The following is a 23,152-nucleotide window of genomic DNA, read 5'->3' as shown; positions in this document are numbered from 1 at the left end:
AATTTAACAGAAAAATCAAAAAGATCTAATGTCTACATGCGTTTCATTCATGATACTATGAAATGTAGGCTTATACATTGTTCAAGATAAAGCTGAAAATATTGAAAAAGTCTATACCGGCAATGTGTCAAAGAATCAAACTAAACTTTAAGCACACCATCATAAATGTAATTGGGTGTCATGGTGGCGTAGTGGGTAGCACGATTGCCTCACAGCAAGGTCGCTGGTTCAAGCCCTGGCTGGGTCAGTTGGCATTTCTTTGTGGAGTTTGCATGTTCTCCCCGTGTTCGCATGGGTTTCATACGGGTGCTCCGATTTTCCCCCACAGTCCAAAGACATGCAGTATAGGTCAATTGAATAAGCTAAATTGGCCATAGTGTTATGTGTGTGAATGCAAGTTTATAGGTGTTTCCCAACGTTGGGTTGTATCTAGAAGGGCATCCGCTGTGTGAAACATATGCTGGATAAGGGATAAGTTGGTGGTTTATTCCGCTGTGGCTACCCTTGAATAAAAAAGGGACTAAGCCGAAAAGAAAATGAATGAATGAATGAATGAATGAATGAATGAATGAATGAATGAATGAATGTATGAATGAATGAATGAATCATAAGTGTAATTGAAAGTATTGTTGTCAACATGATCCGTATGAATTGCTGAGCCTGTGCAAACATATCCTCGCCTATTTAATCAGATGCTTTCTACACTGCTGTTTTCTCAACCGTTATTACTGTTGTGTGTGTATTTTTAATTAAGAGAAAAATATGCAGCACATATAGCAATATATAGCAATTCTGCAATTTTCACATCATCAACCACTGAAGCTAAACAGGGCAGTACCTGGATGGGAGACCACATGGGAAAGCTAGGTTGCTGCCGGAAGTGGTGTTAGTAAAACCAGCAGGGAGTGCTCAACCTGCGGTCTGTGTGGTTCTTAACGCCCTAGTATATTTTGGGGGACTCTATACTTCTCAGTGAGACATCTGAATGTCCTGACTCTCTGTGGTTATTAAAAATCCCAGGATGTCCTTCGAAAAAGAGTAGGGGTTTAACCTTAGCATCCTAGCCATCCCCATATCATAATTGTCTTAAGTGTCTCCTCTCCACCAATCACCTGGTGTGAGGTGTGTGGTGCAATATGGCTGCCGTTATGTCATCCAGGTGGATGCTGCACACTGGTGTTGGATGAGGAGATTTCCCCCAAAAATGTGTAAAGTTCTTTGAAAAAAGTGCTATATAAATGTAAGGAAATTATTATTATTATTATTATTATTATTATTATTATTATTATTATTATTATTATTATTATTAGTAGTAGTAGTAGTAGTAGTAGTAGTAGTAGTAGTAGTAGTATAGCAAATATAGCGAAGGCGGCAGGGATGTTCGTTTTAAGCATATTCCTGCCAAGGTATTTCCAACCTTTTTTAATTTCTAATTAAAGAACGAAAATGATCTTTGAGAATATTAATCTTGACTTGTCTGTTGTATGTTACAAGCACACAAGTGTTAGCATGAGAAATAAAGTTCACGTAATGGCTACTGGTGTCACTAATACTTATTTCCTCCCAAGTTTATATCGAAGCTGATATTTAGCAGCACCATGTTGGTGTTTTGTCACATCTAATTTTAAGGAGGTGAGTCATTAGCCCAACACTCAACCCCCAACCTGGAAGACCAGGACATACACCTATACTGTACACTACATACAATTTAGTTTACCCAATTCAACTATGGCGTATGTGTTTGGACTTGTGAGGGAAACCGGAGCACCTGGAGACTCCATGCAAACTCCACACAGAAATGCCAACTTACCAAGCTGGGGCTTGAACCACTGACCTTCTTGCTGTGAGGCGACAGCGCTACCCACTGCACCACCCGGTGTCACTAATTAAATTCTACATATGGCCTGTTTAAAGAAGACATTACATTTACATTACATTATTTACAAAAGGCCCAGATGTTTTTTTTTTGTTTTTTTTGTTTTTTTTATGAAGGAAGCATTAGCGGCTGCTATACATTTAGATATCTATAATGGCATGTTTACATCATGACTGTGGCCAGCACAAACTACTAGTCCCAGACTCCTGCTGGTCATTATAGGGTTGTTTTTTATGCTAAATAGATGGGTAATTTATCTCAGTGACATTATAACTACATTTTGGCACAGAGCTGGGTGCACTGAATAGGAAATAAGCCAACATAAGAGGGGCTGTAAAATCTAGATGCATTACTTTTGCTCAAAGGAATGCTGAGGAGACTTTTATGTCTACCAATATCAGAGAACCAAATTGCTTCTGTATCACTTTCTGAAAGGTTGTAAATTTACTGAAAATGTTTTCTTTCTGCCTGTGAAATTGGCTTTTTATATAAAGGGTCTTTACGAGCCACAGTGCACCTGAGGCATGATATATAGCAAACAAAACCACATTTTTATAACCTTTGTTTCCTACACGCTGTGTTTAATACACATTAATCTTACAGCTGCATTGAAGTTAATGTTTACAGTCTTAATTTTATAGTTCTTTATCATTATTTTCTACCGGTTTATGTCTTTGTTGTATTTATTTATTTGTTTTAATTATTATTTGTTGTTACACACTGGTTTTCAAGTAGCTCTTCTTTCTACATAAATCTTCATATCATTATTGCATTATGAACAGAACAGCTTGGCAGTTGAAACTGCTCTATGATGTATTTCAAACCATGAACTCAGAGGACTTTTATAGCAGTCTATTTGTTGTGTTATGTGGGGCATTACATAACCCATCATATCTCCATATCACTACGGCATCAGAGCAGTTATTGAACTTGAACTGTATCACTCCATTCAACCAGATCAATAATAAGTGGGCAGTTGTTACATGTTACCTGAGTATTTCTTGACAAGAGGCTGCCAAACGGCTCTCCAAATGCTATTTGAAGAGCCTAACACAGAGAGCATGTGCTTAAAGTGATAGTTCACCCAAATATGAAAATTCTGTCATCATTTACTCACCATCTACTTGTTTCAAACCTTTTTGACTTTTTTCTGAATATTCTTTCAAAAGCATATATTTTGAAGAAAGCTGGAAACCTGTAACCACTGACTTCCATTATATATTTTTTTCCATTATATGTTTTTGAAATATCTTCCTTTATGTTGAACTAAAGAAAGCAGCACATAAAGGTTTGGAACCACAAAAGGGTAAGTGAATAGTGAGTAAATTTTAATTTTCAGATGAACTTTCCCTTAAATCAGATTTTGCACACATCATTCTCTTTCTATCAGGAATGCTTATCGTCAGTAAATCAGCATTGAATAATTTCTTTAAAAAGTGCTACATGTTAAAGCGCACTAGCTTAGCAATAAAATCTACATAAACTGCATCAAAATACTGACATTTCAATGGTGCAGCTGTGAGAGTGGTTGTCAGTCAAGCCCGAATTTTGCTAGGAGGCAGGTATAAAGGATTCTTCAAGGATCTTATGACAAAATATGTGTCAGCATATCTGCCCACGTGTGTTCTGCGCATGTGTTCGGTTAACCTTTCAAGAAATAGCTGCTAGCTGGTTGCAAACAAACTGAAGCAGCCCTAAGTGATTTTATTTGGCAGGATCTTATTCCTCACAGAACAGCACGTCAATGCCTCTTTCCCACTTTTCTGAAGCATTCTTTGTTACTCAGCGATGCGCAGTGCATACATTTTGTTGAAAATGCTCAACAGTGCTTTCCTGCTTAAAACAAAATATTGAAACCACTGCTGTGTGTCTGTGAGGTTTTCATCTGCTTCTCAATTTGCTTTCCTTTTCCAAAACATCGTTGAACAGGAAAGATTTTCTTCCATTGTCATTGTAAACAATGTAGCATAATTCAGCTTATGAATTATAAACAGCACCATCCAAATGCTGCGAAAACAAAATACTGAGTATGTTTGAAAATCTTTAACCTGCAGTGCTGAAAAAAGTGGGGGTTGGTGGAGAAAAACAGCAGGCCAGGGTGCCTTGCATATCTATTAAAGCACCTGGCATATCTACAATTCGCCAGTTCATAGTAAAATGTTGAATCCTAATAATATGGCTTGTGTGTCTACGAGACAACTCCATAACAATAAACTAAAAGAAGATGAATGAACCTCGCTTCTAAAAGAGGATTACAGCTATCTGTGCTCGCTCAAAGCCGTGTGTAGAAATCATCTTTATCGCTCAGACAGCTTAACTGGGGCTTCATTCCTCCAGCATTTTTACCCAGTGTCCTTTAGGTCTGATGTAGCGAATACAGGGGGAGCTCAACCTCATTTTTAAGATGGATCTGTATTCATGTAAGCCCCAGGATTTGTGCCGAAGGAACTATTTTCTTTCAGCTCAAATTGCTCAATTCCAGCAATCAAAGAGAATTTCTGTTTCAGAGATAAATCAGCATTCAGAGAAAGCTCTCTGTTCCTGAATGTCATTCATCAGATTGGGCATAAACAGGGGCAAAAATTTAACGATGCCTAAACATGATGTGATTTAACACATTGATCAAATCACAAAGCATTGTAACTATATTGAATTAGCACTGGGATCTTTTGACCTGAGCAGCTCATGACAGAGTTTTCAGTGTCTCATTTGCTTGGTTTTTGCAGTTAATGCTATAATAGTGGGGGTGACGCTGTGGCGCAGTAGTTAGTGCTTTCGCCTCACAGAAAGAAGGTCGCTGGTACAAGCCCTGGTTGGGTCAGTTGGCGTTACTTTGTGGAGTTTGCATGTTCTCCCTGCAGTCCTGGCCAAATTCCTTCCATCGGTCCTTACCCATCATGCCCTTCCAATCATCCCCATCCACTGACTTTCCACTCCACCAATTTGGCAATTTCCAAAAATTGAATTATTATTGTTCTTTTATTTTCGAACTATTAGAATTAACATAATTTATCCATAAGCTACTGAAGAACAAAATAATAGTTAATAGTAACATTGTTAATATGTTAATGATAAACATTAAAAACTACATGCAAATAAAAAACCATCAGCCTTTCAATTTTTTTGCAACCCCTGGGGTGATTATATTAAAGACACAGCAATAGTGTCAGATGCAGCAGATTGATTTTATGGCAAGTTAAACTTTCTGACATTATTACTGCACTCACGTACTGTACATTAAAAATAAATACAGGCCATGGAGGATGGTCTCCAAAATTAGACAACAAATAGACTTGGGTCTATTGGTATGTGTGCGCCGTTGTGTGCAAGGTTTATATATTTAAAACCACCTCATAGAATTTTGGGGGTCGCAAGTCACTGACATTGTTATTATGGGGGTCGTGGGCTGAAAAGTTTGGGAACCCCTAAAATAGACGGAAAGGAACAATTACAAATATGTGTCCTCATTTTTTTACATTTCTTACTTTTTTATTAATGTAGCAAAAAAACATTTTTAACATACTGTATTTAAAATACAACGACCATCTTCCTTTATACCTCACCCAAAATAAAGTTATAAAGTTAGACATTAAACATATAACAGCCCTAGTTGTAGACGCTTTAGTGCTTTACACTGAGTGTCAGTTATCTCTTTATAACCCCAGCCCACTGCATAACAAGCATGTTTTTTTTATTTTTTAACTTATCAAATAGTACAATAAAAATGACAAATGACAAAAAGACTCGGATGTAGACAAAAATTCATACAGAAAACAAGTCTTATGGGTAGGTGTATATGTTCATGATAAATCTGTCTGCTCACTGGCTCATGCTATTTAGGCTACATCAGCATCCGAATTCGCTCATTCATTTTCACTTCCTCTTTGCTAATACAGTGCACTCAACTGCCATGCTCTAGGGATTAGCGAATGAGTGATTGGTTTCTAAGAAGACACATCTCCTGTTTACATTTGTTGTAATTAGCCATCCTAACCTCTTTAAGAAGAAAAGTCATAGCTAAGGCTTAGAAGAGCAGTTATAAGAGCAGCTATGGGCCTTTTTGACTGCACACACAAAGCTTCTGTTGCTGTATAATCAACATAACCTCAAAAATGCTTTTTTACATATAAGGCACCTATTTTAACCCTTTTTCAAAATTTAAGATAAGTCTTTTGTGTCTCCAGAATGTGTATGTAAAGTTTCAGCTCAAAACACCCATCGGATTATTTATTATACCTTTCAGAATATTGGAATTTGCTGCTCTGAACACATTGTAGCAGTTTTTGTTGCATGGGCCTTTAATGCTGGTTCTGCCAGCCCACCGTTCCCACATGCCTGTCAGAGTGTGCCTCAATCTCTGCCTCGGCTGCGTCAGATAAACAGCACAGTGACAGACACAGTAACAGGTCTTACGTAATGTTTGTGAGAAATACTACAGTAAGAACTTTACCAATGAGTATTTGATGTATTTGTTGTGGAGTTAATTCAAGCCTTTCTGCAACGATGAGTTACACAATGTTGTTACAAAGTTCACACACACAGACATACACAGTGTGCGTTTAACTTTTTTGCACACCAAATGTGACAGGATACAAGTTAATATTCACTGCTGTATGGATATCTGTTGAGTTTATGTACAAACCTGATAAAACCTGATTTAATGTCCACAAACCTTTTATAATTGTACTGACATGCAGATGCAGATTTAAAGACCATAAAATCGCTGTACTTCATCACAAACATGCACTGTTTTAAAAACATGGTTAACTTGTAAAGCTTATTCTTGATCACATTTGATGATGATTGATGATCACAGAGAGCTCAACAGATTTTTGAATCCTGGTTGCTTTGCGTGCCACCTGTCTTGTGGATATGATTATACATGTTAATATGAAGACGTGTTAATACACGGCTGTCAATCAATTTTGGGCAGGGAAACCACACTATGTCACGCTGTGGTCGGCCTCAAAATGGGAGGGATTTGAATTCTATTTTAACATCAGGAAATAAAAAAAAATAGACCTGTTGTATTTATATTAATCTAATATGACTGTGGACACACTATACCTACACAAAGTTCTGTCCAAACGACTTTCAAAAGATGATTTTCATTATAGGTGCCCTTAAATATTTTGGTCTTGTTTCGAGTCCAAATATAATATCTAAAAAAGTTTTAAACTAAGAATCATCTTTTAGACAAAAAAAAAAAATGTCTTGTTTTGAGAAATAATATCAGAATTAAGTGAGTTTTTTTAAAGTATGCAGTCTGCCAATAGGGTAAGCAACTTAATCTTATTTCAAAGCGAAAACATGATTATTTTGCTTACCCTATTTTGCTTGTTTTAACAAAAAAACATTTAATTTTTACTAATTATTTTTTAAAAGAGGACAATATTTTGCTCCTGTCTAAAATGCTTTTTGATTTAAGAATTTTAGATATTTGGACTAGAAACAAGACAAAAACCCTATATAAGAAAAGCTTTTTTTTGCAATGCATTTTCTCAACATACCATTTATCTAAAAGTCGAATCCTGCCAGCAAACTTTCGACCCAGACTAAATAGATCAAAAGTGTGGCTGTGATTACTTTCTAAAAGTTAAGATCTCTATGTTGAAGTGAGGAAGGATGTGTCAACAGATTTCGTCTAAGATTTTCATTAGATCATGAATATACACAGTGGTAATGCTACAGACTGTTCTTTAATAATCATTATTTAACATTCCAGCACCCGACACAGTGTCAACTGATGATACATTTCATTTTAAGATAAAGGTTAATTGCCTGAAATTGGCTGTTAGTATTCCACATTCTGTGAACAACTTCTGCGAATGCATTATTAATGAGGCAACAACAATAACATCTTGAGCAGCAATACAGGTTACAGATCTTCAAAGACTTTAATTAGAATGTATTAAATCTAAACATACCACACTAAGAAAGGCTGGAAACGCAATTACATGGTATATCAATATGTCTTCATATATAGAGCTATAATAACCCTGTCCTTGTGGTACTTAAAATATAGTGAAGTGCACCGAAGGTGTTTTACTTCAATTCATTGCTTTGCCTTTTATTAAGGTTTTTATTCACAAAAAGACAATACCCGCAGACGTTGTTTTAATTTTTGTTGTTGCTGCTGTTTTCAGGATTGTTCCTATTTTCTGCACTTCAGAACAAAGATAACTGAGAATATTTGTAAACATAACCACACACAGTGGCCTCAGAAGCTGAACAGGTGCGAAGATGAAAGCTTTTTTTTTTTTTCTTCTTTCCAAAGTGCAACAGAACCTCCAGGTCCGACCTTTTCTTATTAGCAATTGATTTTGTTTTTTGTTTTTTTCTTTATCTTCAAACTACTGTATGTTTATTCAGAGTGCAATGTCTCATCACAGCTAACTGTCTCTAATTTAAATAGTACTTAACTCAAGGGTTATTAAAACCTATAGAAAATCTACAGAATTAAAGTGTTACACCAGTGCCATCACATGCTATTAAGAGAGTTTTGACAGAGGAACTTTCCAACATGCAGTCCATTATTTAAAGCAGAAATTTAAATGGACTGGTTAAAATATGCACTATGCATGAATGTGTTATGTTGTAAAATTAATGTTTTTCCTCTATCGGATTCAGTAAGAAAAATGAAGGCAGATGTTTGCTAAGTGTGCAGTTTTTTTAATTTCCTACTCTCTCAGCAGCAGATGCAAATTATGAACATATACCAATTATGCTGAGACTAATAGACATGTTGAAAAGCTGAATGATAATTTGATTGAATATGGAACACTCAGCAGTGTTAGGATAATTTATTGCTTAGCTTTAATGTATTGATCTCAAGTGACAACAAATCCTGAATAATCAATAATTATGCTAATCGCTGTATTTCCAAAGACAAACTACATTCTGCTGCAGAAATAAAAACTTTCAGTATGTGGCACGTTTCATTCATTTATTAGTTTTCCTTTCAGCTTAGTCCCTTTATTAATCTGGGGTCATCTCAGCAGAATCAACCGCCAACGTATTCAGCATATGTTTTTAAACAGGGAATGCCCTTCCAGCCACAACCCATCACTGTGAAAAATCCTACACTCTCATTCACACACATACACTACAGACAATTTAGCTCACCCAATTCATCTATAACGCATCTGTTTGATAGCAAACAAACTCCACACATAAATGCCAACTGACCAAGCCAAGGCTTGAACCAGCAAACTTCTTGCTGTGAGGCGACAGCACTACCCACTGCGTCGCTTATGTGGCACTTTTAACTGTGAAAAACATACATTTCTGAATGTGCATATAAAATGTTTAAGCATTAGGCTGATGCCTGATTGCTTCAGTAAAAGCATTGAGAACACTACAGATGAAAGCAGTGTTTTGTTATAGACATTTATGCAAACTTGGTATGAAACTAATTATAAAGGCTATTGAGATTTCAACCCAACAGTCTGCTGCCATCTCAAACTATACACAGATTAATGCATTAGATGCGTTTACATGCTGGCACCCTTTGAAAATTTCTCTATGTTCTCTGTTTCGCTGCTGCCCTTTATTAAAGTTTTAATAAACCTCTTGTGAAGTTAAGATATTTCCAGGGCTACTGTGTGATGTTTCCTTTTGAAAACATTAAAACGTAATTCACTGATTAATCAATAAGCCACAAAAAAATCAAGCTGCAAGGCAAAGTCTTGATTTATGAAGATTGTAACTCTCTTCTAAAAAGTCTTGTTTGTTAGAAATACTACAATGATTTCAATACTTCAAACCAACTAGCAATCATTTCACATCAAGTTTGCCTCTTATAATTTTTTTCCTCTCCTCAAACTACATTTCCATTCCTCCACCTGGACAATGTCTCTTGACTTATCAATGCTCTGTGAAGATACTATAAATCTCGCCCTGAAATGAAGCTCTACTCATCCTAAGACAAGATGGTGCCATTATTTTCCAAGGCAATTGAGAGGAAATTGAGATATCATTCAACACAACAGCTGCTGACTCAAGTCTCTGCTGTTTCCTTATTAAAGGGTCAGGGCCAAAATTCTTCTCATAGGCAGCATGTCATTTACAAGGACTGCTCAAGTACCAATGCACTAAACACATTTTTCATATTGTATTTTTCTTTCAGAGCTTAGAATTGATGAAATGTAAACACAGAACTGGGAGTGATTATTTTTGTTCAAGATAGACCTGTATACTAAATCATTAATACTGTGTACATTATTTAAAGGACTGAATAACATATATTTGTATAGCCTATAGCAAAAGATTTACAAAAAAATCCAAAAACAAATGTAAATACTTGCAAGTATTTACAGTGAGAAAAGGCAAAATTCCAATTGAACTCTCCTAACCTTAAATCAACTTTGATGAAATGAGAACAGCACATTCAAGAACATGTTAAAAAGCTTTTATCACACATGCTATATACTAAAAAGAATAGTTTACCCAAAGATGAAAATGAACTCATCATTAACTCACCCTTGTGGTAATTTTTTTAATGTTGAACACTAAAGAAAATACTTGGGCTGGGGGTGGGGGGTATAGTACTATTTTTCCTACTATGGAAGTAAATGCTTACAGGTTTTCAGCTTTTCTCAAATTATCTTCTTTTGTCCTCAACAGAAAAAAGAATCTCAAACAGGTTTGGAACAAGTACAGGGTGAATAAATGATGACATAATTTTTGTTTGTGGGTGAAATACACCACCTTCAAATGTAGAGATATATTATTCATTCATTCATTTTCTTTTCTTATTCCCTTTATTAATAGGGGGCCGCCACAGCAGAATGAACCACCAAATTATTATATATACAGCAAATGTTTTATGCAAACTCCACACAGAAATGCCAACTGACCCAGCCGGAGTTAAAACCAGCAACATTCTTGCTGTGAGCCGATCTTGCTACCCACTGTGCCACCATGAGGCCCAGAGATATATAGTCAGTCATTTTTTTGTAAAATGTACCTCAAGATTATTCCCTTTCCGACACCAACCAGTTGACTTTTTGCCTATTTGCCTATTCATGAGAATGCTTGATATGAACATTAAACGTGCACATAACAATGTGTAGTTGAGCACCCCATGACCCTCTGCAAGCGGCTCGCTGTCGGCTGTCAGAGTAGTTGAAGAAATGGTAACACAGATCACAGGCATGGCCCTAAGCCCTCAACGCCCGCAGGGATATGTAGGACACCAGCATTTCTCTCTATGCTCAGCTTTTGGAAAAGATCAGAAACAGCCGTTGGACAGAAATATGAATTAATTCCACATGGATGTCAATATCTGGTTTTAAATCCCAATTATATTTGTAGCTGTAGATTCTAGATTTTAGATTAAGTAAGATGCTGGTATATGTTCCAAAGGTTGGCGTTTTTGTTCATATTTTTTAACCTCTCCAGTTTTTGATAATCCACAAAAAATTTTACTTACTATTTACTCACCCTTGTGTGGTTCCAAACCCTTAATGATTCTTTAACAGTAAAGAAGATGTTTTGAAGAAAGCTGCAAACCTGTAAGCACCGACTTCCATTGTAGAAAAAATAAATACTATGGAAGTCAATGGTTACAGGTCTCCAACTTTCTTCAAAACATCTTCATTTGTGTTTAACAGAAGAAAAAACTCATAATGGTATGAAACCAAATTTTAATTTTTTTGGTGTCAACTGTCACCATAAAGGGCACCTGTGATAAAAATTATATTTTGGAAGCTGTTTGTACAGAACTGTGTGCAGGTATAGTGTGTCCACTGTCATATTGGGAAGATATAAAGACAATAAGTTTCTATGTAAAATTTTCTTGTTAAAATAGGATCCAAATCCCTATCATTTTGAGGCCCACCACAACGTGAGGTAGGAGTGCGGTTTACCCGCCATTGAATTGATTGACCCCCCTGTATTAACATGTCTCCGTAATAAAACTTATAATCATATCCACAAGACAGGATGTGCGCAAAGCAACTGGGATTAAAAGAACTGTGGAGCTCACTGTGATCATCAATCATCATTAAATGTGAACAAGAATGAGTTTTACAGGTTTAAAACGTTGTTAAAACAGAGCATGTTTGTAATGAACTACAGCCATTTTACCGTCTTTATCACCACAGCCACATGTAAGAACAATTATAAAAGACGACACATTAATCCCAGTTTGTGGACGTTAAATCAGGTTTCTATTTTACATTAACATAACGGATATCTATACAGCAGTGGATATTAATATGTATCCTGTCACATTTGCCGTGCAAAAACAGTGCAAAATTGCAAAACGTGCGCAAATGTTACATGAGATCTGCTCCTTTCATGTCTGTCACTGTGCTGTTTATCTGACGCAGCCAAAAATGGGGGACAATCTAACAGGCATGTGGGAACAGTGGGCGGGAAGAACTAGCATTAAAGGCACAGGCAACAAAACCAGCTACATTGTGTTCAGAGCAAAAAAATCCAATATTCTTAAAGGTATGATAAATAATCAGATGGGTGTTTTGGGCTGAAACTTTATAGACACATTCTGGAGACACAAAACACTCATCTTAAATCTTGAAAAAAGGGGTAAAATAACTGCCCTTTAATAACAGCTCATTAAATTATTGTCAGCACATAGATTAAGGTTTCTTCATAGAGTAATTCAGGGTACTATAAACATTTTGAACATTATTCATGCTTTCATTGATTTCAGCAGAAACGCCAACTGGTTTAGTTCCGTTTTAAAAATCACTATGACCTCTGTAATTTCAGCATATATTACTGTATAAACCTCTTCATCTCGCTTTCCTTTTGAACAAACAAAGTTAAAAAAGATAGATGTTTCATCAACCTCTCTGAATTATTTATGATGAGCAGGTCTGCAGCCTCGATATTAAAGAAGATAGACAGAAGCATTCTAAACATAGTATTCAGCACTTTTCATCAATTCCCATAGTAATACAGCTTCTAGGCTGAATCCAGATTAATTTCTTCCCTAAAATATTTTATTCATTACTGCTTTGGCTGCCTCACAAGGTTTTGATGTTCCCCCGGTTTGACGTTTTGCTGGTAATGAAATCTGTGAGCATTATATCAGATGAATATACTTACACTGTCTTATATCGCTTATACTATTAAGCTTGACTTGTTTGGCACAATATGAATAAATGTGAAAGTCAACAAACTGTGCGTTTTGTTTTGAGACACGGCATGTTAATGGAGGCTCTTTCATGCTCTTTTCATCATTTTTATTTCCAGCAAATGGAGGAAATGGAAATAGGATCAGCAAGCGAACTGAAGTCCTGCTATATTGCATGATAACAATAAGAACAGAACATTTCCTTCGTGTGTGTATATTGAAAAGATTGTGCTGAAAGATGGACAAGCTAATTTAATATACATTTTTTTCTGCATTATGATCACACTCTGTCATTGCATTAAAAGAGCAGCTTCCTGTTTACTTAGATCTCCCTTATTATTAAATGTCATAGGGGGTATAAAAACGAATAACCAGTAAATCTTTTTTTTTTTTTTTTTTTTAGCTCTCACCACAAAGATGCACAACAAAATCTGTAGTCTAGAGGCACATTAAAGGCCTCATTTCCATCACATTGTGCCTGTAAGGCAAATTTATGCTTTATTTACGCATACTAAATGATAAGTGATAAAAGGACGAGGGAAGAAAAACACAGAATAACAAACAAATGTACCAGCAGATATATAATTGTATACCTAAAGGCTCTTAGGTATGATAATTTAAAGCATGTGATGTGGAAGTCTTAAGGGATCAAATCTCTTTTGTTTCGAACTCATTCTCTGATTAAATATTCATAACACAACGCATGATAGCCTCACTGTGGTACTTATGAAAACATAGCCGTTCATTTTCAAGGGTAAGAAATAGTGTACAGGATTAAATTTGCAATTTGTTTTAATGTTGCTGCTAATGTCATTTGCGTCTGAAGATAAGTCTTTTACATGGTAGATGAAGAATACAGTCATGGGACTTAGATTCACAAGACCATATCAATCAGTAGACAAGGCTATTAACACGAAGAAAGCTTTCAGACCAGCAAAGTAATTAACATAAGCTTTTAAAGGGTCAAAACTTGATGTTTGAGAGTTCATGTCTTGCTTTTATAGGCAATGTTGATAGGACTGATGTGAAGATGGTTTAACAAGGAAAAATCTTGCCTGATTTACCTGTTTTATTTATAGCCTTTGACTTGAATTGATTCTATTTTCGTACTGTTAAAATACACACTAAAATATTGATAGACCTGTAAATATCTATGGGTGATGTGTCTATACAAGGACGTATAGCAGAGCTTTAATGGGTGGCATAAACCATGGCCAGGCAATGCTTCTTAGCAGAATATGCAAGAAAGGAAATGAAGAGGCATTTACACATTTAAAAATATATACTACAAAAAAGGGGGAAAAAATTAAAGAGGACATAACAGTGTTTTCGAGATACTGAGAAAAAATATATACAGTTGAAGTCAGAATTATTAGCCCCCTGAATTATTAGCCCCCGTTTTTTTTTTTTTCTTCTCAATTTCTGTTAAATGGAGAGATTTTTTCAACACATTTCTTAACATTATAGTTTTAATAACTCATTTCTAATAACGGATTTATTTGATATTTGCCATGATGACAGTAAATAATATAAGACTAGATATTTTTCAAGACACTTCTATACAGCTTAAAGGGCAATTTAATGGCTTAACTGGGTTAATTATGTTAACCAGGCAGGTTAGGTTAATTAGGCAAGTTATTGTAAAACCATGGTTAGTTCTGTAGACTATAGAAAAAATATATAGCTTTAAGGGGCTAATAATTTTTACCTTAAAATGGTGTTAAAAAAAATTAAAAACTTCTTTTATTCTAGCCAAAATAAAACAAATAAGACTTTCTCCAGAAGAAAAAAATATTATCAGGCATACTGTGAAAATATCCTTGCTCTGTTAAACATCATTTGGTAAATATTTAAAAAAGAAAACAAATTCAAAGGCCGGCTAATGATTCTGACTTCAACTGTATTTTAACTTGTTTCAAATTATTTCTTTAATTAGCCTAACAATGATATGTTTATATTAATATTATGTGGGTACATTTTACATTAAGCATTGATACGTGTAAGTGATCATAATTAAAAAGGTAGTTTACCAAAATATGAAAATGTACTCACTATTTACTCACCATCAAGTGGTTTCAAACCTTTATGAGTTTCTTCTTTTGAACACAAAATAAGGTATTTTAAAGAAAGCTGATGAGAACCTACTACTATTGACTTCCATAGTAGTAGTACAACACAATATCTCAATAATTACAAATCTCCAGTTTTCTTCAAAATAGCTTTTCTTGTGTGTTTAAAAGAACTAAGAAACGGACTGAAACACATAAAGGGCGAGTAAATGATGACTAATTTACTATCCCAGAAGAACTATCCCTTTAAATATCTAAAATGCCAATGAATTAATATCAATATATATTATTTCAATGAAGACTTATTTAAATGGAATAGAATTCTAAATAAAAAAAAATGTGATCAACAGTTACAGCTTTGTGCATCTAAAGAAGGGCTTTAAATAGGTGTATGTAAAAATAACTGTTCATTAAATATAGATTCTGTTGCACTATTGATCTGAGGTTTCCCAGTGATGGGTTGCAGCTGGAACGGCAACCACTGCATAAAACATATGTTGGATAAGTTGGCGGTTCATTCCGCTGTGGGACTCCAGATTAATAAAGGGACTAAGCTGAAAAGAAAATGAATGAATAAATGAATATTGGTCTGGGCACATTAATTTAAAGACGGGGTTGGTGCAGGTCAGTCTCTCCACATCCCTATCTGAGAAAATGTTTAGTTTCTGTCTTATTCTGCTGTGACTTTATGCTAGACAAATCCACTCAGTGAGAAAAGATGCTTCTCTCCTTAGCGTCCAGCACTTAAGATGTGAATTGAAAGCATCTGTGGAGGCAGGGCTTTATAATCTCATAAATTGTGATCGATTGAAGCAAGCCAATTAAATGTTGTCTTTCTCTGAACTGCACTGATGTGTAAATATCATCCCCACTAAATATAATTCATCCGGTTGCCCTTCACAAAATTTATAGCAATAGCACCAATGGTCTCTAACATCATGGCATGCTCTCTGTAACATTTAAAAGTCCAACGGTCCGTGCATTAACATGCCATGAAATATTCCTGCTTCAGGTCATGAAAATGCAGGCTACTGAAATGAAGAGCGAACCACCTCAGCTTACAGAGTGTGCTATCCTACCAGCTATATCCAGACGCCTCTGTGTTTTCCTCTGTGTTTTGTGAGATGTGTCTGCTTGATGAATAATTTATCTATGGTTATTTCAGAGCCATGCTTCTACAACCCGTATGCCATGTGAATGAACTATTCCCAGGTGAACAGTGGTGGCAGATGCAATGGTGGAGTTGATTGAAAAACGATATTCTCAGAAGACCAAACCGCCGTGTTAGCGGCGGCCCTGAGTACTGGCAACACAGCGAAAGAAAATAAAACAAACTGTCATTTCTGAGCAAATTTCACTGGCGTAATGAGCTTGACTAGAGTGACAGTTAAATACTGTACTTGTACTCAATCTTGAAGCTCCCTGAGGCTTACCGTAAATCCACTCTGTGCCAAAATAACACCTCGCTCATCTCCTAGCACCGCGCTGCCTGTTTTTATTACCGCATGAAGGGCAAAAAACAGGATTTCCATCAAAAATCTGCACGTCTTTTATGCCTACAGGCGAAACTTAGCTGCTTGCACCCTGAATGTGTGAGTTGGCTGACAACAGCAGGCACCTTTTCACATGTCTGAGCTTTTTTTTTACCTGTCTGTGGCTTCCTCCTCAGAGGGATCCTCTGAATTGCTCTTTACATCCTCATGGCCGCTCTTCGCCTCCTCTTTGCAAGGTGAGTTGCTCTTGGGAAGCTCCTCGCTAGCTTGGAGCTGCTGGATGATGTTTTGCTGATGCCATGATTGATTGCCCGGCCTGGCATAAACAGATGTGGGTCCAGGGTTCGGAGCCAGAATGCTGTGCACTGGGCTGTTGCTCTTACGGAGTCCTCCTCTGTCCCGAGAGTGACTCTTCAGCCGGACCGGTGTTCCTCGGTGATCAAAACCCTCCTGCTGAATATAGCCCCCGTTCCCAGCTGAGGTCTGAGTGCTGTGGCTGAACCAGCGCCAACGGAGCCTGAGGATCTGCTTCACGTCAAACTCCTTTTTTCCAGAGACAGACATCCTATTTGCCTTCGATGCAATGTCAGTGGCACATGGAATCGGTGAAATAACGAGGCAGATCGCCAGCTTCAGAGGCTATACCCCTCTTGTCTTTGTTGTCCGTTCTGGCCAGTAAAGAGATGATGTCTGCAGCTTCTGCCTTGTGTCTTCTCTCCTGTCTTCTCCAACTCTGTCTGCTTCTTGTCCTTAGTTATAGCACACACATGATATCCTCTGCCTGTTCCACCCTCCTCCCTTCCCTTTGTCGTTCTGAGTCTCTCTGCACATGCGACACACACACACACACACACACACACACACACACACACATGAGGAACGTTTACAGCAACCTGCTTTCATTCCAGCAGCAAATAAAGAACAGCTCTTACCCGAGAAGGTGAGATACCAGACTGACAGAACACAGAGGTCAAAGCTTAGTGGAGAAAATCTTGTAGCACAGGAAGGAAAGCCAAAAGCAGCACCATGTCCTTCCACAAGCAGCATCATCTGCGCTCGCACTCACACTCTGCCCCTTTCCTTTATGTGTGCACACACATGCTCTTTCCCTCGCTCTAGCTCTCTCTCTCGCTCACGCATGCACATAGGCATGTCTTCTCACACAGTCCCCGCATCTGACGGGATCCCGAGGGAGACAGTCTCAGCCTCTCGGCAAAGTAAACCATGCAGAAAAATTATTCTCTCACTGTCTGTCTCGTGCTGTAGTGACAGATAAACGCCAAAGAGTATCACTGTTTTGACTTCTTCGTCAGGGAACCAGTCAGTGTTTTATTTCAAGTAAATGTTCAGGAAAAAGCCACACTATGTGACCGTGAATAGTATGCAGTAAATTATTAGTGAACTTATACAGTGTATAAAGTATACAGTACAAAACACCTTTTGCTGTTTGAACACTAAATAATATGCAAGAAAAAATGTGGGCTAGTTTCACTTGCTCAGACTGTTTTGGTCTGATTAACTGATTATTAACTGAATAATTGATTATTCCTGGTTAATTTATAATGCAAGCCAAATATTAAAACCCTCACTTTTATACAGTGTGCTTGAAATGCATTTAAAGCAATGCTGTTCTTTCATCACTATGTAATCAAGCACTGATGTGCAATGTGATGTGACAGTTTTCTACTTTTTCAAAGATTGTTCGTCTGATAGACTTTCAGTAAATGTTGATTTAATGTGCTGCAGCATCAGATATTTGACTTTATTTGTATCCAAATATTTGCTATTTTTATACTGGTGATAGTCAATGATTTATTAATGTGCAGTGCCTTTAGTTGGCTGTTCTATTGTTTAGCTGAAAATATGTTAACCTTAGATTATGGCATCTATTATGGTGAGAATATTCATTAAGCTTTCATTCCTTTAAAATTGAGTTATTGACATATTCTTATTAGATGACAACTTATTTACATTATATGAAGTTTTTTATAATCCCTTTACATTTTAAGACTTATTTGAAAAATAAATATTACACACATACACAAAACTTTGAAGCTCAATATCTCAAAATCATTCAGAAAGCAGATAGAACCTTATAATTCAATGGTGATGATATATATATATATATATATATATATATATTTATTTATTTATTTATATATTATAGACATGCCACGGTTCTTAATATAATATTGAACCGTACGGTACGACCTCTACATTTCAATACACGCTTGTGAATTGCGGTTTTCTCGGTTTTGCGTTTAAATAATTTATGTGTGTTTTATATCTCCCCGATTTGACTGTGTGTGCCTGTAAGTCCATGAGCTGAGATGAGGAAACTCTTCCCCGCGAGTAAATGTCCAATCACTATGCTCTAAAATTAGGGGGCGCTTGACCATCATTCCACATTTTAACATGGCAAGCGGCGGTGAAGTGAGGTTAGGGCAACATTACAAGGAAGCGCAGGCGAAGTGAGGCAACAGTACGAAGAAGCAACGTCGTCTTTCAAATCTGCGCTGAGGACCAGGGCCGGCCTGTGGCATATAGGCAAATGCTAAGGGCGCTGTACATCCAGGGGGGCGCCAGAAATGAGCGTGGTTAAGTTGGTTTTGTTATCGATATTCCTGACACATTTAGTGATAGACGGCAATAACTCAAAAACCTCTTATCCTAAAAAGATCTAAAGTGTGTTTCCTCCAAAAAGACAAAGCTGGTTATGTTTCACAGCTGTCTTTTTCTTTTTTTCGCTTGTTTAGCCAGGAGAGCTCATGCTGAGCGGAGCTCTCAGTAAGGGACCCTTGAAAAAGTGCTTCTTTTTTTCGTGTTTTTTTTTTTTTTTTGCTCTGTCCTGCGTGTTTTACTTTAAACACAACAAATTTTCTCTTAAATGAACAAAAAAATATTACTAAAGTAGTCGAATGCTTTATTATAGATCTGTGCATTCTTACATTAACACCTCTGTTATCAAACTAAACACAATGAGAAATTTGTTTGCTGCTCTTCACTAAATAACTATAGTAACTTTAATCAATATGCAAATACAATAAAAAGTGAAGTAGATTTTATAGCTGTATTTAATTTCTGTATATGCCATTGACTTTTATAAGCTAAACCTTATATTTTACATAATTAAAAATATGTTTATTCGAAATGGGCAATTCATATTTATTAACTTCACATGTAGGTTTATTTTCAAAGTGTAGAATTTTATGTTCCCCAGTTTGTACATGGGCAACCAGCAGCTGTAAGATTTCAGTGGTAAATTTTTTTATACAATACACTAGGAACTAAAGGACTTTTCTTGGCTTTTAAGTTAAACAAAATGAGTATTATAATAAATCCTTTTTATTTTTTCCTTCTTAACCTCTTCCTGTTCCTATTGCTTATATATATATATATATATATATATATATATATATATATATATATATATATATATATATATATATATATATATATATATATAGGGTTGGGTGTTTTTTTTTCAATTAATTTGAATTTAAGTTTTGACAACGATTTAATTTTATATTAAATCGAGAAATCGAGATTTTTTTCTAAAAATATTTGATACATTATGATGGCAAAAATGCGGTTTGGTTTACTCTCTGTATGAAGCAGGTCGAACACCAGAAGCGCCACTCGGCGACGTGCCGTGTAGCACCATGCAGCATCATAGATTTTTGAATTCTAAACAAAAATTCTATAGAATTCTATACACACACCGGCGCTGCCCAGCAACAATTCAGGACGCAGTTCATATTTCAGCCGCGCCACAGAGCGGCATCCGATTAGTTCCAGTTTAAATATCATGCGAATGTGCGCGTCTGGTGTGTGATAGTTTAAACTGTCATGTGCACGCCGTGTCGCGGCACTTCTGGTGTGCGACCGGCTTGACTGCCTGTCGTGGTTTCAATGATGGTAGTGACGGACTGAACGCAAAGACTGGACAGCCTAATTCAACCCAATGCATGAAGTTGTGGGCATGCAACGCAGAGCTGGTGCAAATACAACAAATACAAGCATTTAAGTGTCTTCAGTTGTGTATTTTTCTTTTGTTAATACCTTTGCATCAAACATGCTTTGGTCCTCTCTCACACTACCACAGCACTGCCTGACGAGGGGATTTACATTCAGACCAATGCAACAAGTAAAATCCTACATGACTTCACGCTTTGCTAAGTCACTGTGTGGATTGTCAAGACATATTACCTCATTAAGTTGATAAACTCGATCTCAACATGTATGAAGGACGTAAAAACCTGCCATGTGAAAAACGACGTCGATCTTAGTTCGAACAGCGCTGATCTTTTGGTTTGAACATGAGCAGAGGTAAGCAGCAGCTGTAGCAGTGAAAATGAAAGTACCCGCCCCATGACGTCATTTTGCGGACCTAGTTGAAAACCAGACAGATCAGGCAGCATAATATAGAGAGAGCTGCAAAGCGCATCAAATGATTGATATTTAAAAGGGGAAAAAAGAAAAATTTATTAAATATATTATTTTATACTAGACACACATCTAGTGCTTTTATTTGCTCCTGCTATACATCCACAACTTCACGCATTGGGTTAAATTAGGCTTTACAGTTTCCATGTTCAGTCCTTTTCTTCCACTGTATTTTTTTTTTTTTTAAGAAAAAGGCAGCAGCATCACAACCTGTCAATCAATCAGAAGATGACAAATTCAAAACCGAGCTGACAGCCTATCTTTTCTAGGCTCAGCAAACCTTGCAAAAAAATACCTCTGTATTTCTGCAACTGCAATATTTACACACATATTTTTTATTAAAATCTTCTGCAACGATATTTAACTCCTGAATTTGTTTTACATTTATTTACACCTTGTTGACCAATTTATGTATGGCATGGCCATTAAAATAACAATCTTCCTTACCCAGATGGTTTTTCAAGTTACTTCAGCCATGTTGTTGTAATGTTTTAAGTTGACTGGTTACACAATAAAAAAAGAAATTCAAAATCGCGAATCGGTCAAACTTTATAAAAAACCTAGATTTTTTTTGACAAATCGCCCAGCCCTAATATATATATATATATATATATATATATATATATATATATATATATATATATATATATATATACTCATACGAGTAGCAGTGTAATATGGTTGTATATCAGCACTGGTGGTATACCAGTACTATAGCGTAATGTGAAGCGGCGCTTCTGGTGTGTGACCCCCTTAAGGTGATGACAAAGCAGCTGAATTTTGCTCACATTTTAAGATTACAAGGCTGAACGTGACATGAAATGCCATCCATCTACAGAAATTTCTCCCTACAGTCTATTACAGTTTACAGTATTTCTCTGTTGCCGTCGGTATTGTGACGGGTGCCAGGTGTCCCAGCGTTTACCCGGAGACTTTATGGAATAATAAAAGGAGACAGAAACTATTTCGCTCTTCATATTGGCCTTTCTGCGTTTCTCCCAAGTGCTGTCGACTACATGCATGCCAGTCAACGACAATGAGTAGGCAAAAGGAAAAGAAAAATACACTCAAACATCCATCGCAAAATAAAATGTTACATTATTGAAATAAAAGAACGCTACAGCCAGCTTCTTATTCTCAGCTTCTTATTGACTCTATTCGGTTCACCTTAAAAACCGTGACACTTCCGTTTTTCAGCTTCTTATTTGCGCTCAGGAAAACACAAAAAGCAAGGGCTTCTTATGCGGTTCTGGCGCCATCTTGTGGATAGACAACATCAACCATCTTTGGCCACCGACGAGAAATTGTAAATATTTTAAAATAGGCGCTATTCTTACAAGTAAACTGCATAGTTGCAATCTAAACAATTACATTCTTGACAAAAAAAAAGCATCAAAAGTACATTTTGTTGACTAACAACAGTAATTTTTGTCAAACTGTAGCGTGCTTGTGGCTGGCAGTATGTGGGCGGAGTAATAGGGAAGGGTGAAGAGGCCTTTGTGTGATGTTTCTGACAAAATATTGCACGGCTATCAGCCAATCATATTCAAGAACCAGACAGAACTGTTGTATAAATATACATATTGCATCCACTGTAAAAATAGAGCCTGAAAGAGAGTCTTAAATATACATATAAGCTAATGGACAAATTTTGATACAGATTCCTTAAATGATAGAAACTCTTGCGTTAAGCAAAATGCATCTTTCGATTCGAAACTAGAGGCAAACTTTGTTTTGTACATGTTGAAGCATGAAGAGTTTTTTTTTTTTTTTTGTATTGTTATAATTTCATTTTTATTATTATTATTTTATTATTATTTTATCATTTGAATATTTCAAGCAAAACACTCCTGTCTGGATTTGAGTAATTCGTTAACTTTCTAAAAAAAAAACTCATTTGAAGTGCACAAAACAAATCTGTCAATAAATGAATTTCACGTGCATAATTTAATAAATGTATTTTCAGGATGAGTCATTATTTAAAAAAAAAAAAAAACAGATCTCTGTCTCTTGATCTAATCAAAAGTGTTTCCTGACATCTTTAATCATTTTGCCTTGTTTGAATTACCATACAGTAATACGTTTTTTATTACATTTTCCAATGGCGTTATTTCGTTTTCACAAACAATGCATATGATATCTTATATTTTTGCTGGAGGAACCT

The 23,152-nt window shown here is 36.2% G+C and overlaps 1 protein-coding gene across 5 annotated transcripts in view; it reads right to left on the bottom strand.

Annotated features, from left to right (window-relative positions):
* klhl4 (kelch-like family member 4) overlaps positions 1 to 23,152 on the bottom strand; it is a 59,961-nt gene that overhangs the window by 33,653 nt on the left and 3,156 nt on the right. For 2 of the 5 annotated variants that reach the window (XR_015506829.1, XM_087280558.1), the window contains exon 1: positions 16,697 to 17,287. The exons of 1 other annotated variant lie outside the window; for it this stretch is intronic. Coding sequence is in view for 3 of the 4 variants with exons in the window: in XM_087280558.1 (XP_087136684.1) it covers positions 16,697 to 17,106 (410 nt within the window). In the remaining variant the exon portion in view is untranslated. Of the gene's footprint in view, positions 1 to 16,696; positions 17,366 to 20,751; positions 20,818 to 23,152 lie in introns of those variants that run through there. 2 more of the 5 variants (NM_001110457.2, NM_001328011.1) reach the window with 2 other exon arrangements.

This window comes from Danio rerio, chromosome 14, assembly GCF_052040795.2.
Source record: "Danio rerio strain M-AB ecotype USA chromosome 14, GRCz13ab, whole genome shotgun sequence".
Lineage (NCBI taxonomy): Eukaryota > Metazoa > Chordata > Actinopteri > Cypriniformes > Danionidae > Danio > Danio rerio.
This window is presented reverse-complemented; position numbering and strand designations above follow the sequence as displayed.